Source organism: Ictalurus furcatus, chromosome 4 (genome assembly GCF_023375685.1).
Source record: "Ictalurus furcatus strain D&B chromosome 4, Billie_1.0, whole genome shotgun sequence".
Taxonomy (NCBI): Eukaryota; Metazoa; Chordata; class Actinopteri; order Siluriformes; family Ictaluridae; genus Ictalurus; species Ictalurus furcatus.
The window spans coordinates 18433862-18446330 of NC_071258.1; the positions used below are offsets into that span (position 1 = coordinate 18433862).

General features: G+C 39.5%; 1 protein-coding gene across 1 annotated transcript in view; it reads right to left on the minus strand.

Moving 5' to 3' along the window:
• reln (reelin) overlaps window positions 1–12469 on the minus strand; it is a 633795-nt gene that overhangs the window by 163812 nt on the left and 457514 nt on the right. The window contains exon 51 of the mRNA XM_053623241.1: window positions 5265–5419. Within this exon, the coding sequence (XP_053479216.1) occupies window positions 5265–5419 (155 nt within the window). The remainder of the gene's footprint in view (window positions 1–5264; window positions 5420–12469) is intronic.

Here is a 12469-nt window from a genome sequence, read left to right on the forward strand (position 1 = left end):
GGTGCTCACTCACACGTGATTGTCATCCCATTGATTGAAAACACCTGACTCTAAATTCACCTTCAAATTAAGTTCTAATCCCCTAGAGGTTCCCATACTTTTGCCACTCACATATGTCATATTGGATCATTTTCCACAATAAATAAATGACCAAGTACAATACTTTTTATCTAATTAACACAGTCCCGCAAACACAGCAGAGTTGAAAGCTCAGCAAGCCTCTCATGGACTAATAGAGGAGTCCCTCGTCCAGGATGTACCGATGCGCTGGAATTCAACTCTTGAAATGATAAGACGGATTCAACACAACAAGGATCCACTTAAAGCAACGCTGGCACAGGAGAAACACAACTTTGCCATGCTAACCTCAGCTGAATATGACAGGTTGGCAAAGTTGGAAATGGTGCAGGAGCCCTACAGGTAATGTGATTTCTCTGTCTTCTCCAATTTTACTGATAAAAATAAGTTATTTGTAAGTCATCTAGACATATTTTAAGGCCTATACCCTAAATAGATGCCATCTGAATGAAAACTGTAGTCATTAAGTCAATTGTCTGGTGCTCTGTTTGCACTGTATTTACATCACTGAGCTCTTAGGTGGTGAAAAATATGTATCCTGCTCCATGGTGCTACCTACACTATGTCATCTCCTGCTTACAACGGAGGTCTCTGATGCTGAACCTGCCTACATAGTGCGCTTCAAGGCTGCATTCACAAAGGACCTCAACGGGCGAAAGGAGAACTCAAACCTGTGGTGGTTAAAGGTGGCAACCGCTCTCGATCCTAGGTTCAAAGACCTTAGGTGCTTGCCCAGAGCGGAGAGGTGTGGCAAAAGCTGAGTGAGATGCTGAAGGATAGAGAACCTGCACCACAGGCCTCTGGAGAAAAAGTGGAGCCAGAGCCACCAAAGAAGATGGGCCTCCTACTCATGGGATCAGAGTCGGAGACTGATGAAGAGGTACTGGCCACAGATAAATCTCTAGAGGTACAAGGCAGAGCCCTATGTCAGCATAGAAACATGTCCATTACAGTGATGGTCATCACAAGCAGGCACATATGGTAAGCTGGCCCACATTGCAAAAGGTACTTGGCTACACCTGCCTCAACAGTGCCATGTTTTGGGCTTTGGCAGCCCACATTCTGCAGAAGAAGAGATCAGCTCTATCATCTGAAAATGTGAACAAGCTAGTCTGCCTGAGCAACTAGTTGAAAGAAGAGTAGATTGTATGACTGGTTGACAGGAGGCATGTTGCACAGATGCACACTGTTTGAAGTAATTATCTTTAACCACAAATGTAGAGATTGTTCAATCTGTCTCTTCACAGACATTATGGCATTCCATTTCTAAAATAGGCCTACCAAGATATTAGAAAAGGTTGTAGCACAGCAGTTATGCTCATACTTGCATAGGAACAACATTCGTGAAATGTATCAGTCAGGATTTAGACCTCATCATAGCACAGAGACAGCGTTAGTTAAAGTAAATGACCTACTACTGGCGTCTGATCAGGGTTGTGTCTCGCTGTTACTTGATCTTAGTGCAGCTTTTGATACTATAGATCATACTATTCTCCTTGATAGATTAGAAAATGTTGTTGGCATTAAGGGAACAGTCCTCTCCTGGCTCAGGTCCTATTTGACCGATCGTTATCAGTTCGTAGATGTAAATGGAGACTTCTCCACGCATACTGAGGTTAAATTTGGTGTTCCACAAGATTCTGTTTTAGGCCCACTGCTTTTTACTTTATATATGCTACCTCTAGGTCAAATTATTCATAAACATGGAATTAGCTTCCACTGTTATGCTGATGATACACAGCTGTATGTTTCAGTGAAGCCAGAGGACAGACAGCAGCTGAGTAAAGTTGAGGATTGTGTAAAGGACATTAGACATTGGATGCTAACTAACTTCCTTTTACTTAATTCTGATAAGACAGAAGTACTTGTATTAGGACCACGTGTAGCTAGAAGTAAGCCTTCTGATAACATAGTTACTCTGGATGGTCTTTCTGTTTCATCATGTGCAGCAGTAAAATTCCTTGGTGTGATTATTGACTCCAGCCTATCATTTGATGCTCATGTAGATAATATTACTAGGATAGCCTTCTTTCATCTCAGAAATATTTCTAAGATAAGAAATATATTTTTACTACATGATGCAGAAATATTAGTTCATGCATTCGTCACCTCTAGACTAGATTACTGTAACGCCATATTGTCTGGATGTTCCAGTAGGAGCATAAACAAACTCCAGTTAGTCCAGAATGCAGCTGCTAGAGTCCTAACTCGAACCAGAAGATACAACCATATCACCCCGATCTTATCAACACTGCATTAGCTCCCAGTGAAATCTTGCATTGATTATAAAATACTATTATTAACCTATAAAGCACTAAATGGTCTCGCGCCACAGTATCTAAGCGACTTTTTGGTTTTCTATGATCCGCCACGCCTACTTAGATCAAAAGATGCAGGCTATTTGACGGTACCTCGAATAGCAAAGGCTGCATCAGGGGGAAGAGCTTTCTCTTATAGAGCCCCACAGTTATGGAACAGTCTTCCAATTAGTGTTCGGGACTCATACACAGTCTCAGTGTTTAAGTCTAGGCTTAAAACATATTTGTTTACTCAAGCCTACCCTGACTAGAATTTCTGTTATGCTAAGCACAGTCCTAATAATCTTTTCTCTCCCTCTCTCCTTCTGTCGAGCCACACACGATTTTATGGAGATACTAGAGATCCTGATCCTTTCTGCTCTCCGGACCTGCCTGATCCGTTTCGGATGTCCTACCTCTGGATGGAGCTCTCAACTACTCCAATTCCAGATTGCTGGGACTACGGCTGCTTCTAAGGCCAAACAGACTTCATATAAATCCATAATGAACTTTTTCACACTATCTGTTACCTAGATGAGGATGGGTTCCCTTCTGAGTCTGGTTCCTCTCAAGGTTTCTTCCTCTTAACATCTTAGGGAGTTTTTCCCTTGCCACCGTCGCCACCGGCTTGCTCAGTTGGGATAAATTCTCACTTTTAATATCTGTATACCATGTTGATAATTCTGTAAAGCTGCTTTGAGACAATGTCTATTGTAAAAAGCGCTATACAAATAAAAATAAATAAAATAAAATTGTTTTATTGTTGCATTCATTTGAGTTGATGTTACTATGCAAAAAATGTACAGGTGAGCTATTTGTGAATTTGTAGCAGACATTACTTTGTAACAGTTGTTGGTTTCTGCTAAATATGTCTGCAGTTCAAATGGATGACTCAACAATTTAAGAGATTGTTACTGAACACTTGTTAAACATATTAATGTTAATGGTTGCGATAATAAAACTGAACAATCTGTTTCCTTAAACCAGTTTCTCATGCATTTATTTATTATAACACTGCACGTTACAAGTAAATCCTAGTATTTTAAATTTGCGATTAATCATGATTAATCCCAGCCCATGACTGTGATTAACTGGATTAAAATTTTTAATCGATTGACAGCACTAATAAATAATGTAGCTGCAAGCAGCAAAGATTGTGGACCATTTCAAAATTGACATGGTAGAGAAATGTATCCCACAGATACAACATTTCAACGCATTTGGATCAATGGCAGATTTTAAGTTCATTTTTGTAATTTTCCACAAATAATCAGTGTAGAGAAAAATCCATCATATGGACATTATGGGTTCTTAAGACCTTTTTGTTCCCCATGAGCAGCAAGGCTTGCATATTAATATTCAGCCACTTTGGCCTGGCGGGGTCGAAATTCCATCATTTTGAATATGTCAACTTTGAGGCATGGCCTGTAGCACCCCCATTACTCTGTTTATGCCCATGCTTTCTGAGAAGTGTAAGTTTAGTCTCAAGATTCAGTGTGCCACAGTAGAACAATATTTACCAAAATTGACCAAGCTTCATGTTTCTGGAGAAGACAACTTACTCTTTCTGTTAGCATTAGATGTGGCCAAATCAACCACAAAATGTCTGCCTAATAGACCATAAGCCCACCCTTGCCAGAAAGCCATGGATGCGTGTGTGTGGCCCCAAACTTAAAGGAGTCAGTGAGAATTTGAGTGTGCGTGGACTGTGGAGGAAGGGAGACATCCACTGGCAGAGTGCACTCCCTTTTAACCATGCATGCATATTTCAGATATTCACAATAAATCTATTTTTCATCTTACTTTCACCCATTTCTCAGATTTGTTACTCAACATTGTGAAGAGTCTTAATATAAACTGGTGATTGAATTGGAGGATCTGTTTTATGACTAGCGGATGTATAGTTTCTACAGTCAAGCATGGTGGTGGGAGTGTCATGGTCTGGGGCTGCATGAGTGCTGCCAGCACTAGGGAGCTACATTTCATTGAGGGAACCATGAATGCCAACGTGTACTGTGACATACTGAAGCAGAGCATGATCTCCTCCCTTCAGAGACTGGGCCGCAGGGCAGTATTCCAGCATGATAACGACCCCAAACACACCTCCAAGACGACCACTGCCTTGCTAAAGAAGCTGAGGGTGAAGGCATCGTGATGGCATCATGGAGGAGTGGAAGAGGACTCCAGTGGCAACCTGTGAAGCTCTGGTGAACTCCATGCCCAAGAGGGTTAAGGCAGTGCTGGAAAATAATTGTGGCCACGCAAAATATTGACACTTCGGGCCCAATTTGGACATTTTCATTTAGGGGTGTGCTCACTTTTGTTGCCAGCGGTTTAGACATTAATGGCTGTGTATTGAGTTATTTTAAGGGGACAGCAAATTTACACAAGCTGTACACTCACTACTTTACATTGTAGCAAAGTGTCATTTCTTCAGTGTTGTCACATTAAAATATATAATCAAATATTTACCAAAATGTGAGGGGTGTGCTCACTTTTGTGAGATACTGTACATTACTAGGAAATCACCACTGCTTTGCATTGTGCACACTTAACTTTTTAAAAGGAATGTGAGCACACCAGAAGGAATGTGTGCCACATTTTCAATTCTATGCATGAAAATACAAAAAAAAAACAAACAAAAAAAAAAACCTACTTGCAAACTCAAATTGTATATGAGCTGCTTGCTATATTAACTGCAACAGCAAATAAAAACGGACTTCTGTATATCAATAAAATATTATGAAATAAAGGTTGAACTTTTGTAAGCTAACTAGCCACTCCAACTACCACTACATCTAACTAAACTTGAAAATTGAACCAGATGTGAAATCATTTTGGTGAAGATGATAACAGTGAAGAGGAATGCATAAAACTTCATACACTGACCTTAAACTGCATGACCCAGCTTTTGTCTGGGATGATATCATGTGTAACAGCATACACCTCTTGGCCATCTGCTTTGCCACATACCATTACCTCCTCTGGGGAGAGGCAGAATTCTTGTACAGAGCAATCCTCTGAGAAGAGCCAGTGGTCACTTACTGTGAAAGCAGTTTAAAATAGTCATTCAAATTGCATGAATAAAATTCTTGAAACATTATATACAAATGTACCATATAAAAAGCCCCACAACTTGCCTACAAGACAAATTGTAGGGCAGATTGTGTTTGTATAAGAACACAAACACAATTTCCAGATAATACACATGAAATGAAAATTAAATTTCATAAATGAACATAAATGACATTTCTTATACTTTTGATTAATTTGTGTGCATCACCTATTCATTTCCACATCCAAAACTTACTTAGGCCCTGTTCACATGTATAAGGATATTTTTCAAAACATAATCTTTACCTATCTGTTTAAAAAAATCCATTCAGAGGAACAGTGAAAATACCTTTGTCCACATAGAAACATTTTAAAACCTCTGAGATGTGCAATCTGGCCAAATAGGTAATGATATGTCATAAACTGTTATGTCAACTCTCAGGTATAATTTTAAGGGCATGTGTACCAAGCAGTGTCACAGGTGATGTGCAGAAAATACCAACCATTCTTTACCAAGATGACAAACACAAGGATTCATCTGTGTGGACTGATGGTGATGTAGAACTACTGTTTACAGGCTACAATATATACTAAATTGGAAGATAACACTTTATTGATCCCAAGAGGAAATTAGAGAGCTGCAACAGGCTGTTGCTAGCACAGCACGATCACAAGAATGATGTAAATTTAGGTCATGTTGATAAACCATAGATAAAAAAAAAATATTTAGAGGTTTTATGTTGATAGCACAATGATAATTATGTGAAATGCACTTACACTTAACACAGAAATACAACATACCGATGTTGAGCTAAATCGGATTAGTCTTTCCGGTTAATTGGGCATGCTGGCGCGTTTTGGCTGCTGCTCCTCGCACCGTTTGTTTGTGTGTTTGTTTTTATGGTAACGTGGGTTCTGTAATCCTGCTGTTTTAATTTTTGAAGTCATCCTCTACACTTATTGGCACCCTGTCCAGGGTGTACCCCGCCTTGTGCCCGATGCTCCCTGGGATAGGCTCCAGGTTCCCCGTGAACCTGAAAGAAGGATAAGCGGTATAATGGATGGATGGATGGATCCTCTACACTTGTAATGTGGCAGGACTATTACACATATCTTGGATTCTTGCATTTATCTGTTTGTGTTATCTGGAAGACTCTGGAGCTTAATCAGAGGAGTTTACCCTGTGGCATTTCCGAGAACATATGCTGCCTTGGGACTGCTGCAGGTACACCGCACCCAAGCTGTTGAACTTAAAAGAGAACTATCATTTAGAAAATGACGCTTATGAACACTGTTGAAATGCTGGCCCGTTGAGACAAAGGTGATATATACATCGGAGTCTTGGACGCAGTTACAGCCTTTCTTCTTCTTCTTTCAACATCAGTGTTCTTATGAGTAGGTGACAGACTAAAAGAGTGTCTTAAACTGGTGCGATCCTCAGTCATTTATCTTCACATGTCCAATCGGAGTTGCCTTCTGGGGTGTCCCAGAGCCCAGTAATTGCTGCGTTATTTAATGCTCATTCAGCAAACAACAAGGCTCTGCTTTTATCGGATATCATCGCAGATAAAAAACTGGATTTACTGTTCTTAACCGAAACATGGCATAAACGAAATGCTGGACTTCTCTTTACTCAGATTACTCCTGAGGGCGATGGCTGTTTGATCTCCCGTAACTTACTGGCAGAGGTTGGGGAATCATTGTAGTACACAAACTGCAATTTCACATCAGCACTGTGTGGACCACAGTTTACATCATTTGAATGCCTTGTGTTCAGTCTCTCTGCCTCCAAAGCAACTGTCAACACTACCGTCTATCGACCATCAAAGCCAAATGAAGCTTTTTGTCTGAGTTTGCTGACTTGTTGTCAATGTTGTTTTAAATTCAAGCGAATCCTTATTTTGGGGGATTTTAATATACACATTGACCAAAATGACTGTGATGACAAAGGACTTTTTATTTTTAATGGATTGTTTTAATCTTACACAGTTTATTAGTGGCCCAACACACAGAATAGATCATAATCTAGACCTTGTGTTTGATTGATTAATTTGTGTCTCAGCTGTCTTCTGTTGATTTTGGTCTTTCTGACATTTGAAAATATTTTTAAATCTGGAACTGCCTCTTCTTTGTACATCATCTTCACGCACTATTAATTTTCATAAATGGAAATCAATTAATCCAACAGATTTTGCAGACTCTGTCAATTCCTCTCTTCGTGGATTCTTATCAGCTCTTCTTGAAGATAAGATTTTACAGTTGAATAATGTTCTCCCCTCTAATCTGGACTCCTTTGCTCCCTTGAATTCATGCAGTGACACTTTGCTCGGTCTGCTTCTTGGTATAATGACAGCCTGCGCTCTATGAAGGCAGCTTGGAAAGACCGTTTGGGGGAATATAGAGCTGCAGTTGAGTCTACAAGATCTGCCTACACCTGTTTCCTCTTCAACACTCTGCTTGCCTAATTTCTCTGGCACATCTTTCACTAATTTTTCTTAAATTGACTCAGAATTGCTTACTAGGGAGGTATCATGTGTGAAAGCCACCACTTGCATGCTTGATCCCCTCCCTACAAGCTTAGTTAAATCTTGTTTTAACTCTTTGTGCCAGGCTGTTTCTCAGCATTATTAACGACTCTGAACACTGGTGTTTAAAACTGCTGCTGCAACCCCAGTTCCAAAAAAAGCATCATTGATTTGGACAATTTAAATAATTATCGTCCTATAAAATTTTAGAACGTGTTGTGGCTTTGCAACTTCACAATCTCCTTATTGTTAATAATCTTTTCGAGCCCCTTCAGTCTGGTTTTCGTAAACTTCACAGTACAGAGACAGCTTTGGTCAAAGTCATGAATGATCTGTTAATAGCCTCAGATTCTGGTTCTCTTTCTATCCTTATCCTTCTTGATCTTAGCACTGCTTTTGACACGGTCAATCACATCCTTTTACTCAACCGACTTGAAAATATCTTTGGTGTTTCTGGTTTAGATCTTATCTTTCTGATTGCTGCCAGTTTGTTTTTATGAGTGGTTTCAGGTCTGAGATTAGCTCTATTCCTACTGGTGTGCCTCAGGGATCAATCTTAGGCCCCTTACTTTTTAGTATTTATATATTTTCTCTTGGATTGCTCTTAAGATCACTCAGGCTTAATTATCACTTCTATGCAGACAATGCTCAGATTTACATTCACTCTAAGCTTGGTCAAAATGTGGATGTTTCTTTTCTCTCACATTGTATCTCAGATAAAAAACATGGATGACCAAAAACGTTTTGTGTCTTAATAGTGATAAGATGGCGGTTTTGCTTATTGGCTCTTCTCATCTACTTCGTAAAGCTGGTACACTAATGTTCAAGGTAGACAGCTCTGCTTTGGTGTTCCAAACTAAATAAAAAAATCTAGGAGTCATATTTGATTCGGGTCGTGTCAAGAATTCCTTTATCATCTCAGAAATATCGCTAGACTTCACCCTATACTATCTTTTCCTTTGACTGAAAGGCTTATCAACACTTTTGTATTTTCTCATATTTATTACTGCAATGCACTTCTTGCTGGGGTTCTTAAAGCCACACTAAATAAATTGCAATGTGTGCAAAATTCTGCTGCTAGGATCCTGACTAGTGTCAGGAGAAATGAACAATCCAATACCTATGTCCTTGCACAGGCTCCTGGTCAGGTTTCGTGTTCATTTTATAATCCTTATGCTCACATATAAGGCACTGCATGGTCTGGCCCCTCACTAAGTGTCTGCACTTATAACTTTATACCTCCAAGCTTCATTTGCACTCCTCTCAAGCTGGTTTACTGGCTGTCCCACAGACATGGTTGCGATCTGTAGGGGACAGGGCTTTCTCTTCCTATGCTCCTAGACTCTGGAATGAACTCCCTGCTCATATTAGAGATGTACATAATTTGAGCATTTTTAAATCTAACCTAAAAGCTTTTTTTTTTATTATTTTTTTTTATTTTTAGGTTAGCTTTTTCTTAATGGCTTTAACCAATTTGTATTCAAGTCTGTTTTCTTATTGTGTAAAGTGCCTTGAGAAGCTGCTTTAAAGGTGCTATATAAAAAATAAAGTTTATTACTATTATTATAATTTCTAAGAAACAGTTATCTGAACTTAGGTCCACCCCTATGACCATGGCCCAAACTTTTCATATCAACTGAAATTGCCTTTCAAGTTTCAACACTCATGAGTTACTGTTTAGGGAAATATGGCTTGTCAGCATCGATTGACTGGGTTGGCCATATTGTTTTAAATGTAAACATATTTTGGTAATTATTGAGGTTCACCCTCTGCTGAGTAGTTTTAGACCACATTTGTGAAGATAGGCCAAAAGTTCTAAGAAAGTCCTAAAAAAAGTCATTTTGTTTCTGTTATGAGATATGGACCAAAACAAACACTTGTGCTCCACCATCATCACTGGGCCAATCAGGCCCATCTCCCTTGCCTGAGTAGTGGGAGGGAGTACTACATGTTGACAAATTTTCATGTCTCTATAAGTTTCCATCCACTTTTTCCTCATTTCTGTTATCGACTGATTGAAAGTGCATAATTTTTTTTGCAATATTTGTTGTCTCCTGCCTGTTTCCATCCTATTGGCCTTTTACTTATAAAATGGTTTGTGTGATGTCATCCTTCAAAAAAAAAAACTAACTGTTGCATAAATTTTGGTGTATCTCAACAAATTTGCCATTCAGTCGTTTCCATACATAATTTTGTGTATATCTCAATTTGTGTACCTTTTGTGTCCCACATGTCCTCAAATCTTTGCCAAATGGATTAAGTATTCAGACAAATATTTAAATTGACCAGCTTACTTTCATTTTAATTTCACAAATAATCGCAGTTGTTTGAAATATCAAAAGATGACGTCAGAATCATAGTAGCTATTCATCTGATAAGGCTCCAAGTATGCTACAAAGCACATAGGCATAGCCAGAGTGTCTAATCAGGAGAATTCCCAGTGGGCTGCTAATAAATTGGGCTCATAAAATAAGCATGTTACATTATTGTGTGACTAATAACTAAAGTAACAAATTACACTACATTTGTATTTAAAGCAGCGCATCAGTTACGTATGCATAAAAGTGTCGTTTTCTCACGTCACTTGGCTCAGCGCACATTCTCTCTCTCTCTCTCTCTCTCTCTCTCTCTCTCTCACACACGTACTCAGGTCCTTACCATGGAGATACCAAACCGTTGTCACATGCCGCGGTGCGAGGTAGTGGCCAAAAAAAGTATATTTATTACTGAAATACTGTTTGTTTGAATGCAAACAACATTTTTTTCATAATATTACAGTTGGATTTTTGTAGCAGAAAACAATATTCAGTATGCCATTTGTTATTTCTCTTTATATTCTTGTTGAAAGATGTCAAAGTTCAGTTCTTACTGTCATTTCATTTATCAAAGTTCTTCCACCACAATTTTTTTTTTTTTTTCTGGCATGATCTCTGTGTCTCAATGCTGAAGGTCTCTAGTTTGTGTCACTTTGCCATGCCTCTGCATAGCAAGAAGTATGACCTTCGATAGAGTGTGTTTTGCATATTCCTAATTGCCTCCCTCCTGCACCTTTTGCCCTCCTTCTCTCTTGGCTCTTATTATTATGGTAGAATAGATGTTTGATTTTATCAGTGACCTGTTCCAATTGACATTTATCATTCTTTATCAATATTCCCAGTCTGTGTATATGCTATGCTTTTTGAATATCAAAACTAAGCAGCTTTACACTGAACTCTGTGTTTCGTGTGAACTTCTTCCTGAGCTCAAACGAGAGGGAATTAGCCAATGCACAGTCCAAATTTTGGTTCTGATTTTATCGGACAAGAATTTAACACTGGTCTTTGGCATTAAACTGCCGAGCTGAAAATGGATCCCACTCTGGCACTGCCCAGGGCGGAGGTAGTGTTGGAGAGCTGCGCCCCTCAGAGCAACATCCTTAGCAAAACAGGGAATCAGGGCTATGACCTCAGCAAGACAAGAGGTGGAGCGATGTCCTCAGCAGAACACAGAAGCGGAGCAACATCCTTAGCAAAACAGGGAATCAGGGCTATGACCTCAGCAAGACAAGAGGTGGAGCGATGTCCTCAGTGGAACACAGAAGCGGAGTGATGTCTTCAGCGGAACACAGAAGCCAAGTGGCATACCCAGGGGAATATAGAAGCTGAGCGATGACCTCAGTGGAACCCAGAAGATGAGGGGCATCCTCTGCCGGAGTGTGTGGGGGGGCAATCTCAGTGGGGCAGAATGGGAGGGCAGCAGAAAGTCTCTGAGCTCAAACCCTCTCCTAATCCATTCTATCCCACTGCCCTAAATGTCCCTCCTGAACAGAATCTTAAGTTATACCTGCCTCACCTCGATCCAAAATGTATAAAGATGAGGTATTTGATGTTTTACCTAATCAACTGCATAGTTTTTTTGAAGATAAACGTTTATTTTGAAATTGATGCACGCAACACATTCCAAAAAAGTTGGGACAGGGGCAATTTAGGTCTAATAGTGATGTGACAAGTTGAAATAAGAAGGTGATGTGAAGCATAGTATATAAGGAGCCTCCAAAAAAGGCCTAGCCCTTCAAGAGCAAGGATGGGTCAAGGCCCGCCAATCTGCCAACAGATGCATCAGCAAATAATCCAACACTTTGAAATCAACATTCCCCAAAGATAGATCAGTAAGTAGCTCACATAGCAAAAGATTTCAAACATCACAGAGAAATTGGCATGGGCCCATTACTGACTCAAATGACGTGTAACTTTCACTTGCATCCTTTGGATGTTATTTCCATATGCTCTCAGATATTTCTGCATACCAAAGTAGAGAAGTTGAATGCTTATTATGATAACTGAAGATAAGCATTCCCTCACTTTGGCTAGAGCAGTACATAAATGTACCAATGGGCTTCTCAAAATTGCTTGTGGTTTTGTAGATTGTGCTAAGTGCTGGCATAAATTTGTTGATTGTCAACAGTTAAGAAATGAGTCTTTGAATACACCCAGCATAATGCTCAAGTTTGTATGCTATATAGAGGACATCATATGA